The sequence below is a fragment of the Ostrinia nubilalis genome, chromosome 10, assembly GCF_963855985.1.
Source record: "Ostrinia nubilalis chromosome 10, ilOstNubi1.1, whole genome shotgun sequence".
NCBI lineage: Eukaryota > Metazoa > Arthropoda > Insecta > Lepidoptera > Crambidae > Ostrinia > Ostrinia nubilalis.
The window spans coordinates 5,350,902-5,376,744 of NC_087097.1; the positions used below are offsets into that span (position 1 = coordinate 5,350,902).

General features: G+C 38.5%; 2 protein-coding genes across 2 annotated transcripts in view; one reads left to right on the forward strand and one right to left on the reverse strand.

Annotated features, from left to right (window-relative positions):
• The window catches only part of LOC135075373 (PAN2-PAN3 deadenylation complex catalytic subunit PAN2), a 30,422-nt gene extending 14,485 nt beyond the window's left edge, over positions 1-15,937 (forward strand). The window contains exons 23-28 of the mRNA XM_063969818.1: positions 1,589-1,667; positions 2,971-3,062; positions 3,983-4,100; positions 6,716-6,912; positions 7,468-7,623; positions 10,199-15,937. Coding sequence (XP_063825888.1) covers positions 1,589-1,667; positions 2,971-3,062; positions 3,983-4,100; positions 6,716-6,912; positions 7,468-7,591 — 610 coding nt within the window. The 3' untranslated portion in view covers positions 7,592-7,623; positions 10,199-15,937. The remainder of the gene's footprint in view (positions 1-1,588; positions 1,668-2,970; positions 3,063-3,982; positions 4,101-6,715; positions 6,913-7,467; positions 7,624-10,198) is intronic.
• A 366-nt stretch (positions 15,938-16,303) lies between these two features.
• On the reverse strand, positions 16,304-23,539 carry LOC135075737 (potassium voltage-gated channel subfamily H member 8-like). The gene is made up of 7 exons (XM_063970204.1): positions 23,484-23,539; positions 22,185-22,490; positions 21,484-21,685; positions 18,756-18,847; positions 18,325-18,510; positions 17,152-17,341; positions 16,304-16,690 (listed from the first exon to the last, which is right to left on the reverse strand). The coding sequence occupies exons 1-7, from the start codon at positions 23,535-23,537 to the stop codon at positions 16,353-16,355; spliced, it is 1,368 nt and encodes a 455-aa protein (XP_063826274.1). The 5' UTR covers positions 23,538-23,539; the 3' UTR covers positions 16,304-16,352.
• Positions 23,540-25,843: the final 2,304 nt, after the last annotated feature.

The window sequence follows — 25,843 nt, forward strand, 5'->3', positions numbered from 1 at the left end:
GTTGATTTAAATCACGATTTATATTGCATGATTTTTTTAATAAAAATCACTGATTTAAATCAAAGGCCGAAAATGGAATTAATGAAAGGCTGGGAGTTTATATTAATCAACTGTAATGTTCGAAAACAATGTTAATAATAGGTGTTAATGTATGAAATTGATGTTTTGAATAGAGAATCAGAAAAAAATATTTTTTCCGTACAAACATGTTTGCGATTTTTTAGATAACCACACAATTTTTTTTTTGGTGCTGTTGCCAGCTCTATACATCAATAATTCTACGTAAATAAAAATGTTTTCCGTAAGAAAAACTAAAGAAATGATCGCAAAACGCAATAAAAATCGAAAAAATCAAATAAATCAAAAAAATCGTGATTTAAAAAAAAAAAATCTGATGTTTTTGATTAAAATAAATAAATCATGATTTTTTTCCACCCTGGGAAGATCGGTTCACGCCTACCACGCAGCGAGGACGCATCGTGAGGTAAGCTAGTAGCTAGTACCAACGTATCATCAGCCACAAGCGATGGCTTCGTGGAACTAGTGCGGGCGTCACTCGCAGCACGACGTAGCACGCCGGCCTGGTGCGAGCACTGTTCGCGGTTCACGCCTACCACGCAGAGAGGACGCATCGTGAGGTGAGCTAGTAACTAGTACCAACGTATCATCAGCCACAAGCGATGGCTTCGTGGAACTAGTGCGGGCGTCACTCGCGGCAAGACGTAGCACGCCGGCCTGGTGCGAGCACTGTTCGCGGTTCACACCTACCACGCAGCGAGGACGTATCGTGAGGTGAGCTAGAGGCTTTAGAGGCTTATGCCAGCGTGTTATCATAATCAGCCACGCGTAGGGACTTCGTGGAACTAGTGCGGGCGTCGTACGCCGGCCTGGTGCGAGCACTGTTCGCGGTTCACGCCTACCTCGCAGCGAGGACGCATCGTGACGAGAGTTTGAGACTAGTACCAACGTATCATCAGACACAAGCGATGGCTTCGTGGAACTAGTGCGGGCGTCACTCGCGGCAAGACGTAGCACGCCGGCCTGGTGCGAGCACTGTTCTCGATTCACGCCTACAACGCAGCGAGGACGCATCGTGAGGTGAGCTAGTAGCTAGTACCAACGTATCATCAGCCACAAGCGATGGCTTCGTGGAACTAGTGCGGGCGTCACTTGGTGGCTAATATCATCATATATCGTCATTTGGTCTTCACTGCAGGAAAAGAGACCAATCAACTAGAGGTACAAGGAAGATTTAGCACTGCGCGCGCTTTACGACTGCGATGGCACGCAACGCGGACGCATCGTGAGGTGACCTAGTGGCTACTGACATTATCACCAGGTCACTGCAGTAACACTACACTTTCCAATCCATCTGAGGCAAATGGCAGATTCAAACTACACTCCCCAAGCTGGTCAAATGGATTGGGGAGGCCTAATATTCCTACATTTCCCTTAATCGCCCCTTACGACATCCACTGGAGGTGGTTTTATCATACTAAATATTGCTAAATACACGTCAGATTCCAAGTGCTAAACGACTTGAAATTTGTATTATACAGTTTCAAAATTTTATTTGTGTTTGTTCCAGGCTACCACCAATACTAGCCATCAACTGCGGGGGACCACACGAAAAAGCATATTGGATGAAAGGCAACCAGAAAGATGTGGTAACTAAATATCATCACCCATTTCATTCACTTGTTGTTTTCTCACCGATTATTTTGGTATCCTTCCGTTTGGCCAAATTACTTTTCGCCAAATTTCACTTCGCAAACAACTTATCGCCAAAGTTTCATTTCCCAAATGAACTTTTAGCAACTGTACTTTTCGCAACTAATTCATTTGGACAAATTATCATTTGGCCAAATTTTACTTGGCAAATGTTTATATAGCAAATGTTTTATTTTGCCAAATATTATATCCCAAATAATTTGTTTGGTCAAATCGACACTTCACACTTACCCACAAATCAAACCATAAGGCAGAGGCAGATGATCATGGTTTTCACAAGAATGTTATGTAAAACAAAGAGATTGCAGAAAGTAGGTATTGCAGAAAATAGTAGGTAGGTTAGGTTAGGTTAGAACAGTGACCCTTAACGCGCGAAGGCGAGCGAAGCGTGCCGCGGCAGCGGCCGCCGAGCGCTAGAATCACCTCTATTGTTAATGAATCATTTGGAAGTTTCGATAAAAAGAATAAAATATGAAAAATTAATATAGAACAAATTTTATATTAACTACCCACTAAACAAAATAATAACCACTTGTTAATTTGTACTCCATTCTATGCACCAATCAAATTATTTTGTAAATAGTGTATCGTGAAATATTTTTGCCAAATGAAACATTTGCCAAAACATACTTTGCCAAACAATAATTTGCTAAACAATCATATGCCAAAAACGGCATTTGCGAATTAAAAGTTTGCTATAAGTTGTTTTGCCAAATGAGAATTTGCCAAATGAAAATTTGCGAAACGTTGTTTGCGATGTGATAATTTGGGAAACGTTTTTTGGCCAAACATTAGTAATCCGATTATTTTGTATGTTTTACGTGTGTGAGTTGAACTTTATTTGGGAAGAACTCATAAAAGCATGTAAGACCGAGTTTTTCTCTCAGATATTTTAATTTAACGCTACGTTGGAAATAACTGTAGAATGTATGTTTTAAGTTTAAATTGAAACGAATTGGCAACTGGCACTACCCAAAATTTCGCTAGATTTTTTATTAACCTTTTCACAACCAACGATGTTTTTATTTAGGCTTTTTATACTTACCTACATGTCGTGAGCTGTATGCGCTGTCATTTTGTTCGTGGTGAAGTTACGCGATTGTTTGTTTTATTGTCGGTGAATACAGCTCATTTTCCGATAGAATTTACTACAGGGGGAGCCACCGGCGTCTACTGATACGCTAGTCGAAGTAGCGACTAGTGGAGCGGTATCTTTTATTAATGGCCGATGTTTTTTAGCCAGAAGTGGTTAGAAGGGGTGGCAGCAGTAAACCATGTCGGTACGGTTTACATTGCGCCAGGCCTGGATGCAGATTCAAGCATCCTGACAGGTAATAACGAAAGTAATACAGGGTGTGAGGGACAAGCTGGCAAAAACTTTGACATTGACCATAATTTCTTCCTGCAAAATGTCCCCAAGCGAGCGAAATTTAAAAATACACCGAATTTAGAATAAAATCTAAGCAAGCATTGTAAGTCATTCTGTCCTACAAAACCAAAGAATTAGTAAAAAGTTTAAAAAACCAACAGTTTTATAAACTTTTTATACTAGAGACGGTGTTCTGAGGCCATTGTAAGTTTTTGTCAACGCGTCCGATACACCCTGTAGACTATTTCAGTCTTGATCGATCTAATATAAAAATCGCAATCGTTTGAGCGATTTTGTACCCTATTTTGAATATTTTTTTAGATTAATTTACAATTAACGGTAAAAAGGCAGAGAAATTGTCGAAGAAATAATTTACCGATATTGTCCTTTAGAAACTTGGTTTAGTTGGCTTACATCGTATTTTGAGCTTTATCAGTCATATTGCAGTGTTCAGAAGCGACATGTTATCATCAGCAAGAAAGTATACAATGTTTGGTCACAGGTGGAATATGGCTGTATTCAAAATTATGAAAGAAAACGCACATTGGGCGACAAAACGCGGCGACAGACGAGAGAGAGAAAAGCTTGTTGCGGAGTCGCAACGACATATGAATGAACGTTTTGTGGCCGCGTCTGTCGCCGCGTTTTGTCGCCCAATGTGCGCTGTCGCTAAGAGTCTTTGCTCCAATAAAACAATTTAAACTATCTTTAACTTTTTCCACACGTGACCCAACATTGTATACCCATTGTGTTACAATTTGTTTTTTTACAACACCTTACACAACCATTAACCAGTAATATTGACCACCGCCATGAAACACAGTCACATAACATCCCCGCTACATTATACACATTGACATTGTACCTTCTCCTGTCGCGTAGACCGGCGTCCGCATCGGCGTCGTCTAGACGGAGCGAGGTGCGCGACACGCACTGTGTGTTACCGCATAGGCTGATGATCCGGCTGCAAGCTGATGGGGACGTTATTATCAATGATAAGGTGAGCTTTATGTATGTGGAATACGGTTCAAAATATACCCCTTTTCAAGGTCTTTAAGGCCTCAGCCTCGAACTTAGCGGGCAGCGGGGCGGCGGCGGCGGCGGCGCGGGAGCGGCAGGATCTTATGCGTAAAATCAAATAGACCGGTTCTCGAAAACAGCGGCGCGGCAGCGGCGCCGGAGCGGGCAACGAGCGGGCAGCGGCGAGGGAGCGGGCAGCGCACTCCTTCTTTTGCCCACAATAAATCGAGCGTTAGGAATAAATTTGAATCGAAATAAAATTGTCGCCGTTGTTCAGACATTTCGTTTGCGAATAAAAACAAATATCTCGACAACACAACCCCGAACACAACACTTCGCCGCTAAAGCGCCGCGCGAGCTGCCCGCTTGTTTCGAGAACGGGTCTGCGTTGCCCGCCCCGCTCCAGCGCCGCCGCCGCTCCCGCCCCGCTGCCCGCTAAGTTCGAGGCTGAGGCCCTCAGATCATAGAAAGAGAATAGATATGAAGTCGCGCGTAACTACAACGAGAACCAGTGTCCCCACATTTCCCCCACCACAGCTCCCACACACACATTCAACTGTGTAAAAACAAAGCGACTGAGAGTCTACGACAACATGTGCAACCGGCTTAAAAGTGCTGTGATTGGCCAGAAGGCGTGCCTTATGGCCAATCAATGGCCGCGTGACGTGACGCACACTTTGAAAAAAGCAATTAGAGAGAAGAAAGATAAAATGGAGTCGATAAGATATCGATACTTTAAATCCTGGGGGCAAGGCTCGAAATTGGTTTAAAAAATGCTTGTATGAAAACCTTTTTATTATTATACGTTATTATTATGTTCTTTAACGATTTTTGCATAAAGGAGTCAGTTCCATTTTGTATGGACGAAAAACTCAGAATCAATTATTGGGACTAAATGAAGTTACCTTATATTAATTTACCCCAACCAAAGCTCAATGTCGTTATCGATGGAGTATAGAAGTTATAGACTGACAAAGTTTGTATGAAAAGTCATGGGTTAAGTAGGTACTTGCGATTTTTACCAGTATTTACAATATTGGTAATATATTATTATTTACTTTAATAATAATAACAGGATCACTGTAATTATTATTAACTACTATCGCGCATTAACTTTTTAATTATGGCGAAATTCGTACCGCCTATGTTTATCAAAAATAATGCCTATATTAGGCTTTCAACTAGCTCTTATAGTAATTACATAGTTGACAGTTACTTATCCCTTCTACTATTGTTATTGTTTTTGTAAAAACTTAAAAATCGCAAGCAACTCATGATTTTTTCATTCAAAATTAGAAAATAGAAAATAATAATTTACTTCTATTTATCGATAATAGGAAACCGTATTAGAACACGAGCCCTGCACTATGTTACGACCGGCACATGCGGCCGTACTGTGTATTTTCACGCGTCAGTGGATATCGGAAGAAATAAAATACATTGCGCAGTAGTTACGCATGACATAAAGTGGTTGCTAACTAAATCGTCAATGTACAACGTGTTTGAATTTTTATCACCACTAATTTCGATATCGCAGTAAATGTCACGGCACTGAATTCGTTCGTAAAAATGTTTAGTTTTTTTTATTTATAAGCAAAATACCAATGGATTTGCATTACTTACATGTGGTAAATGACTTCATTGTTCCTGTAGTTCTTCGTTTCACTTATGTTATTGCACGTTACAACGCATTATCCAACAATATCGGAGAACATTTCCTCAGTACGACTGAATCGCGACTAACCTAGCTACGCGGCCGATGTTCGTTTCTGGGCATATCGCGGAGACACGCGCCACGCCCCCGTTTCACATCTATTCCCTTCTATGATCTGAGCTGAGGCCTAAGGGTACAATCCACTTCGATGTTTTTATCCACCGTCCTAAATACAGGGTGACTTTGTTATCAGTATCCAAATTTTTTTAATAAGCTCGTTAGAACAATTTGACAATACAGCTTTATCGTAATTATTTTTAATTGTGGTATTTTTCGCAAAAAAAAAAAAATATTGAAAGTCTAATTCGCGGGTGCCCATATCTTAAGTTTTAAAGGTTATTGCTTATTTTCGCTCACCATTATGTCTATTAAGCTTTGCAGTTAACTGTGTGTACGTATTTTTTCAAAAACGAAGCAAATTTTCCACGTGAGTCAATTTGGAAACCGCGCGCAGCGGATGAAAATAATTAAATATGGAGAAAAAAGTTTTGTTTTCTTTACGTAAATCAATTAAGTTACTGATTCTGAGTCGATCCTGAAAATTTGGATACTGATACAAAAATCACCCTTCGTGCTGCTCCCATATCTCAGGAAGGAACTGACTCAGTTATGCGCAAAATCTGTAATTCAGTGACATCATTTATCATACATGTTGAATATTTGTCTAAAGCTTCAACCACACCAACGCGTGCAGATCGCCATCGAATGACAGGTCGCGCGACCCATGACAGTCCGCGCGACCTGTCATTGGCCTATGATCGCGCCGTGATCCCGCCGGCGAAGGCGCTTTGGTGTGGTTGAAGCATTAATTAGTGATATACATAGCTTTGACGAAATCTGACTAATTGCGTTCATTAATCGAAATATTTCGGTTATTCCAGACTGAACAGTCTCCCACTGAGCCTCACACGCCTCGAAATAAGCCGGACAAACACAAAAAGCCGGTGACCACGCAATCAGAAGAAGAGTATATCTTACAAGCGGCAGTTGTGTGTGTGGAAGACAACCCTAAAAATCTGGTCGCGTACGTCCAAACTAATAAAGAGGACGCCCAGTGGCACCTATTTAACGATTTAAGGTAAAATGCAGCTTGTGTCTTTTTAATACGATTTGATGTTGGATAGCTGATGTTATGACTATTTGAACATCTGGCTAGTGGTTTGCGTAGCTGCTAAATCTATGGACTAATGTTAGAGTATTCAGTTGAGAGATATAACGATATAACAACCTATGTTGTATCTGTGATAACCTACCTGCCAATTTCTGGCTTCTTAGGTCAACTAGTTTTCTATTATTTCGTGTTAAGTATGTGAGTGAATGAACAAATGAGTGAACTTATACTTTCATAGAGTTATATCTATTGGTTCTCTACTCCTCTCACTTTACTTTTACTTATTTAATTATGCTTGCTTAGAATTTACCTAGTGTTTACCTACCAAGTATTCCATATCGTGAGTGATAAAAGGAGAGTAGGGGTAATTAGTTATAAAAAATGTACCCTCCCTTGTTTCAAATCTTATTCTTCTGCTCTGCCTTTTTCCATTTCATTTGGCGTCGGCCCTCCTTATTCTAAGGCGCTTGTATAATCTGTTTTTGGGTTGTCTGTTATAATATGTCTAATTTATTTCCTCAGTATCGTTCCGGTGAGTGAAGAGGAAGTGTTCCAATTCGGTACCTGGTGGAAGACTCCATGCGTGTTGTTCTACTCCACACTGGCAGCGAGGGTAACCCCGCCCGAGGAGGCAGTGCCCTCATAGCCGACGTTTATGTATGGGCCATATAGCCAGCGGTGAGTTCACAACATACAGGGTGGAAACGATAAGTGATTTCACTCGATTATTTCTAAACTATGCAAGATATCGAACAACTGGTTACTGATCCTGAAAGTGCTTCACGAGCTCTATCTAACGGTACCAATAAAAGGTTACAAAATAAACTGGATCTATCCGAAAATTCAATGTTTCCAGCTTCCATACATTTAGTAAAACCACTTAATATTAAAAACTATACAAGCTATCCAAAAACTGGTTACTGATCCTGAAAGTGCTTCTCGAGCTCTATCCAACGGTACCAACAATAAGTTACAAAATAAACTGGATGTATACGAAAATTCAATGTTTCCAACTTCCATACATTTAGTACTGCCACAGTCATGGCACTCATGTCTTGATAATATTATAGCAAGTAAAGCCTAGAACCAATGTTTTCCATGAATCATTTTAAATAAGAATGCAATTTACGAGTTCATTTTAAGTGTTTATTATTTAATAAAAAAAATACACATTTCATATTGTGTGGCTGGCATACATTTAGTATGGAGGCTGAAAACATTGAATTTTCGAATAGATCCAGTTAATTCTGTAACCTATTACTGATACCGTTAGAAAGAGCTCGTGAAGCTTTTTCAGGATGAGTAACCAGTTTTTCAATATCTTGTGTAGTTTAGAAATAATCGAGTGAGATCACTTATCGTTTCCACCCTGTATACTTAAGTTAATAAAGCTCCCCTTTGTATCTTCTTTTCGTGTCGACAACAAACCTAGTGTCAGCCCAAAACTCCGCCACAAGAGTGGCGTTGTCAGCAGCATTCATCAAATCCTGAGTGCAGTTGGTCGGGCACTCAGGGCACGACATCAAGTGCTTCATCGACTGGGGAACAAAATCGCTCCTGCACTCCATGTTTAAGCCATCCAGACAAACCCCCTTTGTATATTAGCCGCGGACGAATGTCCAATTTAGGTCAATAATCATGGCTCTGTTTGATTGGCCCCTGAGGACACCGGGTTTTAATGGGTAATGGAGTCACCATTGTTTAAGTATGGGCCATATAGCCAGCGGTAAGTTTACAACTTCCACGGTGAAGGTCGAAGCACCTGGATGTGGGTGACGCAGGGCCGGTCGTTGTAGAAATCCTTGGAGGAGGCCTTTGTCACAAAATATAACAGAAGGTAAACTCATGTATGTACCTCGCTTTGCATACCTCTCTCGCTCGCACGCTCGGCCGTCGCGCTAGGGTTGTCTTGTCATGTGTTGCGTTTATTTCGATAAGATAGAAAAATGTTACTCTTAATACTATGCAAGAAAGACAATAACAAATATCCACGTATACTTATTTATATTTAGTACGTTATTATAGTAATAGTTTGCAAACAAATACACGAGAAGGAAGTAGTATTTAGTTGAGTGACACTATTATCCAACTAATATTATAAATGCGAAAGTTTGGATGTCTGGATGTTTGTTGCTCTTTCACGCAAAAACTACTGAACGGATTTTGATGTAACTTTACAGTATTATTGTTTATAACCCTGAATAACATATAGGCTATAATTTATGACGATCTGTGACAAACTAAATTTTACGTGGGTGAAGCCGCGGGCAAAAGCTAGTTATCCAATAATTCCTAAAACCTCTCTAAAACAATTTGATATTCCTAATAATTGAGTTGGCTTTCAATTTCAATTGAAATTTAAATAAATAACTTACTTACCTCCTCGAATCAACTGGTAATTTAAAAAATGAAAATTCGGTATTTAATATGATTTTAAGCAACCAAATACCGAACAATTATAATACGACTTTTTCTGTTCACTCATTTTCGTCAATTTCGCAAAACAAAATAATATCACAGGCGGTTGACCGGCGCGTGACTCAAGCGAACCACAGCGAACGTGTGGCGAACGTCTGTCGCGCCACGTCGCGCTCGCATTCGTCCAAGACAGTCTTGCTAGAGCGGTGTCTATGTGTGCGTGGCTCGAGCGCGTTTAGTATGGAGTTTGTCTTCTGTTATATTTTGTGCCTTTGTCCAGCAGTAAACGTCACTCGGCTGAAAATATACAGGGTGTTAGGTAAATGGGTATATGAGCCGACACTAGCCCATGTTAACATGGGCATATAAATGGTAGGGTGAAGTCAGAAATTTGACATCATTTTATTTTATAAAATCATTTGTATGAAAATTAAAATAATTAAAATGAAGATATCAATTTTATGACTTCACCATACCATTTACATGCCCATGTTAACATGGGCTAAAGCCTGGTCCGTGAGCACGTAGAATTTTGTCCAATGACCCCAAGCTACCCATCCTTATCGCTTGCGCGTAATTATATTGCTGTCGCGACTGTGCGACACGCGCCCGCAGTGAGTGTGCGAGCAAGACAAAATTCTACGTGCTCACGGACCAGGCTTTAGTGTCGGCTCATATACCCATTTACCTAACACCCTGTAGAACTCGTTTACAATTTAGGACTTACGCCCTTTATACACTTTTTACTTGCAAGACTGGCTTCAGAAAACCTCTAAACTACAGAATAATAATTCACTATATTCCGTTCTGTAAATTCTATTGTTTTCTATTCCAGGTCTATGGGCCCATACGAAATGAACGCCATGTTCTACCAACTACCGCAAGACGCACACTACGGCTACGTCCAACAGACGTATTAGCTCAAGTGATTCCAAGTAAAGTGAACTGAACAAAATGCATATTTTAACATTGTGATAGGTAGGTAAGCTAGAATTATAGATTTAAGAGAGCGAGACCCACACAATACTGTTTGCGTTCCATACGCTTGTAGTTTTATTATTTATTTAAATTATTAATTAGTAATAATAATTTTTAATACATACAAAAGTCGTGCAACATAATAATTCACCTCAGTAGAGCAATAAAGTGTAAAATAAAATATTTTTGTTAATATTAATAATGTGTTAAACGACTTTTGTAATGGCATCACAATGTTATTTTAACAATACATCATCGTTGATGTAGTCCGGGAGCCACACCCGTGAATTATCAACATATTGAATTCACAATTTAATTATAAAGTGTTTTAAGAGCAATAAATTATTATTTTTATCCGTATGGAATGCAAAACGTTTAGTGTGCGATATTCTCATAATAATCCGTTGGTGATTGCGCGAGTACTGGTACGTCCATATTTTGTGATGCATGACGAGAGTGTACTTATTGGCTATAAATAATTTTATCGATGGAATAGGCGGGATACGGAAGAATTACTTGTTTTAACGATGCACCCGGTGGGAGAATGCGACTGTTTAAGAGAACCGTTGTTATTTTGTATAATACAGTGTGAGTCACGTTAAAGTGTACATATGAAAATAGATGAAACTAGACCTATTTTTATCGACAAAAAAGAGGTCAAAAATTTTTTGAGATTTTTTTTTAATTTTTTATAGAATTTTTTTTCTTCCAATTACTTATTGTAAAGAAAACGTAATAACTTTTAAACTAAGCGGTATATCCTGATAAAATAAAAACAGTAATAATGTTAAATAACAGGCGATACTAAACAAATACATAAAAAACACAAAAAAGGCCAACAAATAATAAAAAATGATACTTTTTAAAAAAAATCTGCTTTTAAATTCGTGTTTTTTTGGTTATTTGATAAATTTCTCCAAAAAATGCCCCTATAACCGGTGGTTTTTATTACTTTGTATTATTCTCTATCGTATTACCTTCGTAAAACCAAAAATCTCATGTCTCTATCCCTATCACAACGTTTGCAATGATCGTTTGAACTAAGCCTCTCCGGGCGCGCCATTCAACGCTTCGTTAACAACGAAACTGAAAATGGCTCTAGATTTGTAATTTTGATAAAGACAAGTTAGATTTCAAATAAAAACAAAAGATTTCGAAGTAAAATAAGCATTTTAGTAAAAATTAAAATTGTCTCTACCTGTAGCGGAGAATAATGTTGTGGCAGGCCTTTGTTCAAACGATCATAGCAAATGTTGTGATAGGGATAGAGACATGCGATTTTTGGTTTTACAAAGATAATACGATAGAGAATAATACAAAGTAATAAAAACCACCTGTTATAGGGGCATTTTTTGGAGAAATTTATCAAATAACCAAAAAAACACGAATTTTTAAGCAGATTTTTTTCAAAAAGTATCAATTTTTATTATTTGTTGGCATTTTTTGTGTATGTTCTGTATTTTTTTAGTATCGCCTGTTATTTAGCATTATTACTGTTTTTATTTTATCAGGATATATCGCTTAGTTTAAAAGTTATTACGTTTTCTTTACAATAAGTAATTGGAAGAAAAAAAATTCTATTAAAAATAAAAAAAAAATCTCAAAAAATTTTTGACCTCTTTTTTGTCGATAAAAATAGGTCTAGTTTCATCTATTTTCATATGTACACTTTAACGTGACTCACACTGTATAAGCTTAAGTGAGGCTGCGTACATTGACAAGTTCAAGTATGGGTTGTCGATCAATTGCAAAATAGTATTTTTTATTTTATTTCAATGGAGGAGGCTTTTGCGTAGTTTGTCTTGTTATATCTTTATTGGGGAAAATCAAAATCAAAAATATTTATTCAGTTTAGACCACAAGTGGCACTTATGAACGTCAATAGAAAATAATAAAAAAAGAAAAGGGAGCCCTTATGGGGCACTTTACATGTCTCCTTATCTTTTGGGCCCTACCAGCGCTTCGAGACAAACATATGGCAAGTGCTGAGAAGAAACGCCGGAACAAACTCAGTCACCACTTATTGCCAGGAATTATCTAACGGTAAGAATAGTCAAATTTAAGTACATCAAATATGTGCAGACTGAACTGACCACGCATCCTTGTCATCAATATAGTCTCGAACCTTGTAGTACCCTTTGGACATAAGGGTATTTTTTATATGTATCTTAAATTTGTTTATTGGCAATTCGACAAGGTTGTGTGGTATTTTGTTAAATAAGTTAGTCATGTTTGAATCTTTATCCATGTAAGTTTACATTATGTATTACGTAACTGATATGTACTCCGTACATTTTTACTGCTTACGTTTGCCAATTTACGATGTAACTACGTACCATAGCAATATTAGTTCAATTGAAGATTTGAAATTGCTGACAATCCTTTGCAACAGAACAATGTCAAGAGCCATACAAACAAAGTCAAATAATACACCTATTGTTGCCTTCAGATCCAAAGTGCCTGCATAACTGTGCCACAAATGCTATTTTATAAGATAAAGAAACAGTAGCATTCCCCCGCCGGTCTCAGAAGTTATAATAGCCACATGTGTTCCTAACTTAAACTTATAAAACAGTCGACCGTATTTTAAAACGTGTGGAGGCTCAAAAATTCTTGTGGTATATAGAATTTTGTTATGTTTTGTGATAGCAAACAATTTAAAAGTTAATATTGAAGAAAATATATTTTTATGATACTGTCCCCAGCATAATAATGTCCTGATGTATTTTTTTTAAATCATATAACAATTTTACTGCACGTTCGACGACTTCTTAAAACAAATTCTACAAATACAACAGCTGTTTTTAATCGAAGAGTCTGGATACAAATTATGTGTCTACAAATAATTGTTACACAAAATCAGTGAAAGTTGTCAATCTATGTTTCTATAATGTAAGTATTTTTGCCGTGGCCTCCCGGTCTATAAATTTGAAAGAGCGTAAGGTATGAAATAGAAGACGGGAATAGTATTCTGTAGGCCTAAGATGCGCGCCGCGATAAGCGGTTATCACGCCATTTTATCGATTTTGCCCATACATTTTGGCGTCGATAAAAGTTATCACGGCGTGCATCTTAGGCCTACTGATGTGTTTTGGACTTTATGGAATTCTTTTAAGGCTGGAACTATTTTCATGCGCGCAGGCATAAAGCTTGTTAACCATTCTGATAAAATAATGCTTTTTGATGCGCCGATTTAACGCGTTCAAATTTTGTTGAAAATATACCTTGTTGAGGCAATTTAAATCCCTAAAGATCAAACTGAATAGAATTAATGCATATAAACGAATTGGCATATTTTTGTCCGGTCATAAAGTTATTATGAATTAAATTTACACATTTTGAATTTATATTATCAATGATATTATCAGATCATCACTAGTCCAGTCAATAAAGCATTATAGATGGAAAACTGTAGAACACAATTTCTGACTTCAGGACTTTATTTAGACTAGTTAGGAGGTGAACATACCAAAAGTCCCCGCCCTTAGCCCTTGAGCCGGCGGGGAGAGGGGGATTTAAAGGTGCCACTTTTCGGTTTTTCGCTTAATCCTCGCAAACTATGCGTCCTAGTGACATGACTACTTTGAACCAAAAAAAGCATATTCAATTTGCTACAGGTGAGATGGACAAGTTTTTCTATAAATTGTATAGTTTTCGCGGCATCTGCTCTAGAAGGTCTGTAATATTGGAAATTTTATTTTTGTCTTATATGTTCCCATCAGGAGAAAATCGACTAAATCAACATTGAGCAATTATTCTAGACATGCGGGAGCATGTTAAGCCTAGTTCCTGCGAGGGGACTACACCGTGCGTATATTTAGACGAATCACTTTGAGCCACTTTTGACTCCTCATCACTCAAAAACTACTGTGCATTAACACTTCAAATTTGGCTCATGTGTTGAGACTTGCAAGATATACATCAGTTTCAAATTTCATAAATATGCCTCAAACGGTTCTTTAGATAATGACGTCCAAAAATCTACATGTCTGACCTATAGACCAAATTCTAACCACTTCCAGATGACCTCGAAGGTTCAAATTTGGCATCCAGAAAGGTAGTTATGTAAATACAAAGGAACAAATAAAAAACCAGTAAATTTTAACATTTCACATGTGATAGATAGATTTTAGTGCTCTAAATATCGATTTTTGAACGTCAATACCTAAATAACCGTTTGAGGTATATTTATGAAATTTGAAGCTGATGTATATCTTGCAAGTCTCAATACATGAGCCAAATTTGAAGTGTTAATGCACAGTAGTTTTTGAATGATGAGGAGTCAAAAGTGGCTCTAATTGATTCGTCTAAATATACGCACGGTGCAGTCCCCTCCATGGAACTAGGCTTAACATGCTCCCGCATGTCTATAGTGTTTGCTTAATGTTGATTTAGTCGATTTTCTCCTGAAAGGAACATGTAAGACAACAATAAAATTTCCAATTTTACAGACCTTCTAGAGCAGATGCCGCAAAAACTATACAAGATATAGAAAATCTTGACGGTCTCACCTGTAGCAAATTGAATAAGCTTTTTTTGGTTCATAGTAGTCATGTCACTAGGACGCATAGTTTCCGAGGATTAAGCGAAAAACCGAAAAGTGGTACCTTTAAGCCCCCCTCTCCCCGCCGGCTCAAGGGCTGAGGGCGGGGACTTTTGCTATTTTCACCACCTAACTAGGCTAAATAAAGTCCCGAGGTCAGAAATTGTGTTCCACGGATTTCTCTCTACACCGTCGTTAAGGCATTCATTGACTGGACTACACGTGTACAAATTTTTACAGATTTAGATACAATAACTGAACTACGAAATCAAAAACTAAATCCACGGTAAACACAAAAACTGAATGTTACTTGAACAAAAGATGAACAATACGATTTATATACATGTTTTTTCTGGAAAGTCTATATTTACTATGGATTTAGAACTGGGGGGTTACTCCGAAAAACGTTATCCTAACGTTATCGAATGTTGCCATCCCTCTCACGCAAAGCGAGATGCCAGCATGAGCGACAGTGACAGATAGAACGCGTTTTGGAGTAGCCCTGCTGGTTAGAATTTATATTTAACATGCTTGTTTTTGTTTATCCGAAAGACAATAAAAGTTTTCCAAGCCGTCATCATTTTGGGCATTATGTTCTTTTCGAAATGTAGGTTCTTATTTACTTGTTATTTAGGCCCAGTTTTTTGATTCTTAGTTAAAATAACTAATTGTTAAATTTAGCTACTAATGGTTAAATATTAACAAAATGTAAACTAATAGTTAAAAAATGTACTAAAAGTCACGCTAACCATTGTTCGAAAAACATTTTTTTCTGATATTTAACCACTTGTCATTTGACATCTGTCACATTTGACCATTGGTTATTTTAACTACGAATCAAAAAACCGGGCCTAAATGAATCGCGGTAAATTAACAGGCTGTTATATTTTTATGGTTGTGATTTGTATGTTTTTGAAATACCTACGTCATTTTACACTTCTCCTTTGTTATCGTCACAATCAGTATTTTTGATTCTCATAAATTATTACGCTCGATTCTACGCTTAAATTATGGTGGCTGGTTTTAAATAAAATAAAAAGTAAAATTTTAAAACTTCTTTTATTTTTCTTCTCAGTAAGTTATTCCCTAAATTAATCGAACTTAAATAATTACTTTTGTGAAACATAAAATATAAAAATAATTCCATTTCTTAGAATCCATAACATGAGATCAGTCAGGACTTGCTAGTCCTTTAACACTGATTATCAAAAATAAAACACCGTTAACAGGCACTCTGCCTATGTATGACTATGACTAAATAATAAAAATAATAATATTTTTATTTTATTTTATCAGACTCCTTCTATAGTACATCAAAAGAAAAAATGTTGGAGGACAACAATAGTTGTTGTTCTGTCTGAGTGTGCGATCTGGAGCCTAAACTAGGGCCACCCTGTATTTCAGGTCTCCCTACTCCCTACTGCAGAAATCCCTACTGCGTGTCATTATTTTATATTACGAAACTAATTCAAGATTCCTTCAAATGGTCTTTATACCTATCAACATTCCTCATCTCAGTCTTGTGATTCTCATCAAGCACGCAAGTCCTCTCATGTCTTTGTATTGCTACCTTCTTTATGTGCTCATACACTGTCGGGTAGCACGCTATTGAGGAGTTGAAGTCTTCCCTGTTCAATCTAAAGAGTTCGCAATTGGTGACAGCTACAACGGACACGGTTCGTAAGCGATGTTTCATTACTAGAGCGATCTCGCCGAAGAAATCCCCGTCTTCAAGATGGCAGACCTCTTTGCCTGATTCGGAGTAGATGGCCACAGTGCCTTTGTCGATGAAGTAGAGGCAGTCGCCTGGGAAATTACATTGAAGGTTAGCACTTTGAACGCCTACTCAAAGTTACTGTTTGGCCCAAAGGTGAGAAGGGTAAGTTCGCCTTTTGTACTGCATTTTTTGTGTGCAATAAAGTTTTTACTCGTAATGGGTTGCGGCTTTCAGTCTGTATTTTAGATTACATTCCCAGATTGGACTAACTTCAATAGGATAAGGATAGTATAGGTTTGAATATCCAAATCATCCGAAAAGATTCCGTGCTTTGGAAGTTATGATTGGTTTATGAATTCTTTTGTGGAAGACTAAGTACCTACCTTACTATTGTAATCTACATGTTCAATTTTTGTAGTTCTAATGTTTTTTTTAATTGGCACAATGAGATATACTTGTTCGCAATGCAGCCAACTAAAATAAAGTTCACCGTAAGAAGCTTTCTGCCAAATAGGCGTCTTTCGCTAAACAATTTGCTACAAGCGCTCACCAACAGTGTTGATCTTGTAAATAATGTCTCCAGCGATGAATATGACCAGCTTGAGCTTGAAGCCGATCTGCAGCAGCAGCGTCCGCGGCATTTGCTTGAGGAACTCCAGCTCTCGCACCAGCTGTCTTCCTGTGTGCATGATGATGTCTTCCCGGAGCTGGCCCGATACACAGGCCAGGATCGGCGCTTCCTATTTGAGTAAGTTGTCAATTAATATTTTTATGGTATTTTTTTTTTATTTTTTTTTTTGTTTAGCCTGTCTATTTAATTAGAACCCAACACTCTGTACCTCTAGGAATCTTCTAATTATTTAAATGTTTAACTATTTAATCAAATAGATTCCGCAGAGTGGGCCTGGTGACCTGTAATACAGATTTTCTTAAAATCTACAATAGGCACCAGCTCTCACAATGCAATCTATAGTTTAACAGATATATTATAAGAAATGTTTTTCCTAATATGTTGTGAGAGAAATAAATAAATTATTATTATTATTATATATTAATATTAATTCATTGTCCGTATAGCACTGCTGCAGTGAAACAACATCGAGGCGGCTTCTGTACCATTTTAACTTTAACTGTAGCCTTATTCACGTAACAAAACTTCAACGACAACAAATACTGAGTTGCGATCCTATCGAGTAATCGTTCTATCAAAATGACCCTTGTGAATACGGATTTAGAACTGTTTTTCAATGGGACGACGTAACAAGACTTCAATGACAACAAATCGCTGAGTTGCGATCCTAACGAGTAATCGTTTTATCGAAAACGACCCTTGTGAATACGGATTTAGAACTGTTTTTCAATGGGACGACTTCTGAACGTCAGCGAGATCTTGACTGTCAAAATACGTGAATTAGGCCACTACTCAAGGCTATCGTCATCATCTCAACCATTGGTAGTAGACTCTTCCAAGGAGCTCTACAGACAATGGGCGTTATTCCGGTTGTTTTTTGTTTTAAAAATTGGGGAATAAGCAACAATTTCTAAAAGTACCTAATAAAATTCTGTCTTTTGTATTGTACATACCGTATTTATTAAATTAGACCTTCCCTAAATAAATGTCAGACGTCAGTCAACGTAATGGGTATCGAATGCTTCTATTAACTCATCTTTCAAGATTATGGATCTCTTTCCAAACAAACCCAGAATAAAACCAACAACTTACCACAAAAAAGCTGGACTGATATTTGATTGTATAGAATTTGAGTATCTTCTTTTTGATCCTGGGCGGGAGTTTTCTCTGGTTTATGTACAAGTCGACTTGACGCATCATGGTGAAGTATTTGGCTGCTGCCGACTCCTGGCCGTATACTGATATTATGTATATGAACGCGCAATGGTACACCAGCAGCTATAACAGAAGTATAAAGCCGGGTACTCATTAGCGAGCTGTCACCGTAACCGTTGCATGTACTGTTACCAAAGACATAGTGTGTACGTGGTTTGTAGGTTGTTCGGAGGTCAGCGGCCACGTACACACTATGTTTTTTGGTTACAGCTCGCTAATGAGTACCCGGCTTTAGGCAAACTCCTACAGTATATTATGTAAAAAATCCACAATGCACGGAAATATACAATAGCATTCTGAGACAATACCTTTGCGATCAGCCATGACGCTATGTAAAACGTTTCATAGCAATCTTCCTCTCTCATAACGTTTAAGTTAAAATTCTTCCTTAGCATGCTGACTAAAAAGGGAAATTGGTGGTTTGTATGTTTAGTGAAGTATTTTGTTAGTAACGTATTGATAGGCCTAGGGCTTAACCAGAGTAAATACAAATGAGTAGGTCATCTTCATAGAAACGCACTGAGCGCGGTTTGTATATGAGAATGTGAGCGCGCCAATATAGTACGTATGCGGCGCGCACGCACACACTGACAAAAATTCGACGCAACCAGGCCTGGCTCACTCCGCGCGGTACATCCGATAATTACCTACAGCGAAGCGCCCCGCCGGCGCGTCTTTCCGTTCTATACATGGCCAGAACGCACCCATAGGAAACTGCTCGTGTATATTTTGTAGTGCCCGTTTGTAAATCTGTAACTCCAAACTATACACGAATTTTGCGTACTGATCGTGTATAGTTTGGAAGAGCTTAGTAAAAGAAGTCATATCCAAACTATACTCGATTAGTTTATACTACACCACTTACACTTGACTAGAGTGTGTTTAGTTGATATTGATTTAGTAAAATATGGAATTATATTTAAAATTACATTTATTCGATATTATTACATAAAATATTATTATTTTACTGAATCTATAATAAATCTAGATTTTTAACACTATTGTAAGTGGTTTTTGAAATTAAATTGATTAGGTAGATTTCAAATTAAATAACAATTATTAGTGTAATCATAAATTCATTTAAAATGAGAGAGAGTGAGATAAGAAAGTTCAACGTGCATTATTAATACATTATGCGAGGCTTTAAATGCTAGGTTTGTATTATCGGCCGTTTGGTGTAGTGGTTCGAAACGGACTACTATTCCGGAGGGAGCGGGTTCGATTCCCGCACAGTACAAACATTTGTGTGCATGAACATATTTGTTTGTATTGGACTGGGTGTTTTCTATGTATACTAAGTATGTATTTACAAAAAAAAAAGTATTTAAGTATGTATGTTTAATACTTAGTATTATGTACAAGCTTTGCTTAGTTTGGGACTAGAAGCGCAGTGTAAAATGTCTAAGGATATTTATTTATTATTTATTTTATTTATTAACTTTTATCTCAAGAACAAAATCATTTTGACATAATAATATTTCCATACCTACATAATTCTTAATTTAAGAGTTATTCGAGAATTGGTGAAAATTAAATATCAGCCCCAAAACAAATATCTTTTCTATGGCAGAATACGTGTCGAAAGATGATTCAATGTTTAAAGTAGACACGTAGATATGAATTAATATGTAATAGAAAGAGAGGTCAATAAAACAAAATGATTAGCATGCAACTACTCGCGTATAAATTGTAATCACGCACTTATTACAATACATACATGATTAGTCCGTATGCGTACAGGCGATGTATATTTTGGAGTAAGATAATTGACATAAGTCACTACAAAGTATACGCGAGCAGTACGCAGCATAAGCGTACTGGTCGTGTATAGTTTGGAGGAGCTTAGTAAAAAAAGTCATCTCCAAACTATACTCGATTAGTTTCACACCCTTGCGTTTTGGCTATGTATAGAACGGAAAGACGCCCCGCCGGCGGGTATTATATCAGTCGAGTGTCACGCGCGCGCCCGTCGGGACTTGATGTTTTGCCTTTAATAAATAATTTCTTTTGAATACAATTTATGATGTTTTAAGAATTTTATCGTTAAAATATTAACTATTACCTTTCCGTGTAGGTAAATGAAACGTAAGAGTAACACCGGTACACCAAATTACGACAAGCTAGTTCTTTTACCATAATGCATAGGTACCCCAACAATATTCAGTAAAAAATAAATTATTGCCAAAGTACAGCGAGTAACATTAGATTAAGTTTGTGCAAAGCCAAATACAAATATGATTTTCGGGTGACGCCTCTCGTTCTAGGATGTAGCCGTTTCGTGTTTGCGTAGTAAGTAGGTAGGTATGATGTCATTCTTTCTTCTGTGATAGTAGGTATGTTTAATTTATTTGTCTTATGTTAAAATAGGTATGAATGAAGACATTGTATTAAAATAAGTACTTTTTTATCCTAAGTAGGTATATTTAAAATGTTATTTTTACAAAGGTAAAATAACACTAATACTTACCTACATACGTACCTCATTACAAATACCTAAGTAGATTAATTCTATTTTTTCACTAGACAGCATAGCAACCCTAACAGCGTAAGAAGAGTTCAAAGGCACGCGATAGAAAGAGACAAAACTTGTAGGTGAATAAAATTGTAGGTACGTAGTGCTGTGCGAGCTGAATTCCACTGTATCGCGTCGTAGCAAGACTCGCATTTATTTAAATCGTCTTGCGGAGTAATCCTTCTGTACCTGTACTATTACTTATTCTGTGACGCAACTCCCCGCTAAATTTTCAGTGAGTGCGTGCGCGCCGCATATGTGTTGGCTCGCTCACATACAAATCGCGCCCGTGCGTTTCTATGAAGATGACCTACTCATTTGTATTTACTCTGGCTTAACTGAGTCGGTGCCTGAGGTATCGGATCAGCACGGGTTGGTGATTTTGTGACGGTCAAACGTCAGTGAGACTTCACATCTTCGGATTTGTGTGCTCTGTCACGTCATAATAATAATGTCAATGTCACACCTCGTGTCGCTCCAATATATTAGGCACTGATTGAGTTAAGCACTAGACCAATACTTACTAGCTCTTTCTAAAGAATATACGAATCGGACTACCGACGTCTCATTCCACAGTTTTGCCATTGTCATCCAGGAACATTTACGGGGATTCTGAGGACTGTACGAACCTTCCAGGATATACTCCGTCGCAAATTGCAAGTATATGTTCCATACTACATACGTGTATATGAACATGAATATTTCAACAATTGTTTTCATTTTCAACTGAATGTAAAGAAACAAGTGGATTATCAACTCTACACCTGGTAGAGTTAACTGCGCACCTGGCAGCTGTGATATCACATCGACGCTCTGGTAAGCAGGGTACTCATCTAGCTGTGTAGCATGTAATGTATCAGATACTGTATCAAGTGAGTACATAGGCACGAGCCCGCTGCGAGCTGCTCGCGCGTGGTTCGCAGGGAGATCGTAGCGGCCCGCCGAGTGGCGGTATCACTGCGAGCACAAAGGCGGCTCGCAGTAGGATCCAGGAGCTCGTAGCCAGATACGCGATGACCGTGGACGAGCCGTACTCACTTAAAGGTTGGTTACGTTACATGCTATACGTTACGTGCTACGGCAGGTGAGTACCCTGCCGTATGGACGGTGCGAACGCGGGAAGATGCGCAGGAGAGTCGCATTCCAGCAAGGTGTGCAGTTAACTCGACCGGGTTTTAATTGTGACCTCATTATTGACAGATATCAAAATAATCAGATCACTCACATTAACCTTGAAAGCTTGCATAATATTATACATATAGATATACAGGACCGGCAGTCGAAATATCTTCATAGTCTCCAGAATAAGGTGTGGCGTTACATCCGGTATATGCAGCATCACAGGCAGAAATGACACTGCAGCTATCAAGTCGACAATGAGCCAAGTCCTGGAGTACTTGCAGAATATACTCTTCAGGTCGAGGACCACGTATTTGTACGTGTAACCCTCGAGGTAGCCGGTGAAGCAGTTTGCAAGGATGTTTACCATGATGAGGACGTCCGAAATGTACATCAGGATGACATCGTAGTCCTTTAAAGAAAACTATTGTATCTACAATTTCAGCACGTGTATAGCGGGGAGGCCGTGGTGCCCCCCAGCATGTTGGGCTACCAATTTGAAGATGGTAGTTGATAGTACTAACCATGAGCTAGATACTAATCGCACACTCAATATCTTGATCCCCCACAAATTAAAAAATAAATTAAAACATTAAAAGCTGAAGTGTCAAGTAAAATATGGGTTTCTCGCCTAAAGCACCAGTCTAATAGGTTTGATCAATACACGAATTTAATGAGATGAGTGCCACTACTGGTCAAAATGTAATAAAATATTTTTGATTTTGATTTTGACACCCCGTAAAATACTGACTGTTTTTTGGCGGATAGTGTTGTCGGCTGTTTATGTACCTGTATGCGAGCAACCCAGGACCGGTCTTTGTGGAAATCCTTGGGGGGTGGGCGTTATCCAGGAGTGGATTCATTTGGCTGAAACGAACGATCTGGTTCGGCTGATTCCTCAGACAAATTGGAAGCGACCGTATAACGCCATGCCGAAAAACGCCTAATCGATAAAACTGTTCATAGAAGCCACAATTCATCGATTAACGTTAGCACGAAAATACTCTAGGTCGATATCATATTGGCCGACAGCACGTTTCGCCGAAAAACGATACGAAGAAAACATGATAGACTGATGCCCGGCTTGCCGATTGTATTGTTGACCGAAAACACATCTGAACGAATATTTTTTTTACCCGACTGAGTTAGAAGAGGAGTACTATGTTTTTCGAGTGTATGTATGTCTTATCTTTATCTCGTATCTTTTTCGTGCTAACGTTAATCGATGAATTGTGGCTTCTATGAACAGTTTTATCGATTAGGCGTTACTCTGCATGGCGTTTTACGGTAATTGGAAGCCGACCAAACTATAGGCCGACTAAATAAAAGTCTGTAGTCTTAAAAAAATAATTCAGCACAGGAAAGTTGGGCAGGTACTTTCTACCTTTGTCGACATATCGTTTACCATATGTATACGAGTCTCGCTGAAGTGTATTGCCATGAAGGTGTTAGACATCATTATGGACAGCACGAACAGTATCTCCAGCCATAGCCTCAACTTGCTGTAAGGGTGAATGGATAGGGGGTAGTACGCGTACTGGCGGTACTTTTCGGCGCATAGAGCGGCGTATGACCTATCAATAAAATAAAGTTATGTAATTAAAATTCTGAACCCATGGGCTCAGGCTCAGGCGTTATTATCATCATTTAAGTCACAGGAAGTCCACTGCTGAACATAGGCCTCCCCCATGAATTACCATATTGCCCGGTTGGTAGCGGCCTGCATCCAGCGCCTTCCTGCTACCTTTATGAGGTCGTCGGTCTACCGTGTGCGTAGACGTCCCTGGCAGACTCAGGCGTTAGAATGAGTGTATGTAATTAATTTAGTTTTGTAAAAAATATGAATTGTTCTAACGTTTTAATTATGTCACCAAGTTTTCTAAGTTATTGCTTAATAACAGCATACGATCTGATTACAACGAGATTTAAATACATCCTATATTTTTTTAATATCTGTCAACATATCCCTGGAGACAACACCCGTATTCACAAACATTACTATGAGGTCTCACAGTGCGCGTAGACGCACAGGGTAACACACGAACCAATCACAGAGCTCTATTCAATGCTGTGCATTCGATTTTCTGCTTCACTTAAAGCAAGCATCGTTTGTGAATACGGACGAAAGTCTTATTTCGCACGAATCTATTTCTCATCAAACAATTGAGCACAGTAATACTAACTTGTACATATCCCTGGCTCTTATATCATCGCTCCTCACTGTAGTGAGGTCCAGAATAAACTTTCTCCACTTAGAGCATTGTATCCCGAAGGCCGACAGTTTTTCGGCTGGCAGATGGCACTGGTGCCCTTGGAAATAACTGTTAGGGATGAGTACGGGCTGAAACTTTTTCTCTCTGGGCATTTTCATTTTGCTTCTTATTTTAGGTGCTTGATACAAATCTTAATATCGCTTTGGGAATATTCTAAAATTCGACAGGCTTTCAGATCGCCTACAGATAAAATTAAGACCATAAAGAATTAGATGCAAAATGCAAAAGGTTCTGTTTAAAAAAGTAAAGTAAAGTAAAAAAGTAAAAAAGTATTTATTACTAAAAGATGTCACATTGTACAAATTATTCTGGCGGTCTCTGCACTAAGCAGGAAAGCTTGTATCGCAGCGGCCAATACGAACAATTAGTTACCTTAAAAATAATGACATCGGTCTTAATAGGACGGACATTTTTATACTACACTTGCGAGCAAAAATATGGAATCACTTACATGAAGTTGTTTCCAAGCGATCTTGTGTACTAACCAATTTGTTAGTAACAAAAAAAGTAGCACCATTTTAAAGATTAAACTTTTAACTTTAAATTGATACCAAATTCATTTAAATCACACCAGTATTTAAAAAGATATCCCGGCTGATGTGAAGAAGTAACGAAAAAGACATTTATCAACTGTTTGATACGTCGCGAGTTGCGGCCTATTTACCCCCCATAAAAGCAAGTGTTTTCGGATTTTTGCTTTCACACGTTGATCCATACACATCTCCGCTTCTTTTGACACTTTACCTGGGATTCTACACCTTCAGAAGCAGCACAAATCGTTGCACTATTGCAAGAAGGGCTCAGCCAGCGGGCTGTCGCACGTCAGCTCCACATAAGCCAGTCCTGGGTTTCGAAAGTTTGAAGACGCTTTCGGGATACCGGTGGCTTTATCCTGAGACCAAGTTCTGAACATTGCCGGTGCACATCGCAGAGGGAAAACCGTTTTTTCATGTCAACTTCTCTACGAAATCGTCATTTGACTGGTATCGACGTCCAGCAAGAGCTCAGAAATGTTCGTAGGATAGCTGTTAGCGAGTGGACAGTTCGTCTAAGATATGAGCAATAAAATTTGACTCCAAAAAGGCCTGCCACAGGCTGGAAACTGACGGCAGGTCACCGACAAGCACGCTTTCAATTTGCTCCTACACATCTCGATGGGAAGTCGAGCAAGCCACCCCCATAAGCCAATGTTTTAGCGAACCAGCACTGCACAAATCGCTCCCCAGGCCGTCTATAGACCCGACCTCTTCGACTGCTGCACTGCAAAAACAGTCTGCATTCATCGGAGAACAAAACTCGCCTCCATTACTCGCTTTCCGAGTGCGACCTAATTGAAAGCGTGCTTGTCGGTGACCTGCCGTCAGTTTCCAGCCTGTGGCAGGCCTTTTTGGAGTCAAATTTTATTGCTCATATCTTAGACGAACTGTCCACTCGCTAACAGCTATCCTACGAACATTTCTGAGCTCTTGCTGGACGTCGATACCAGTCAAAT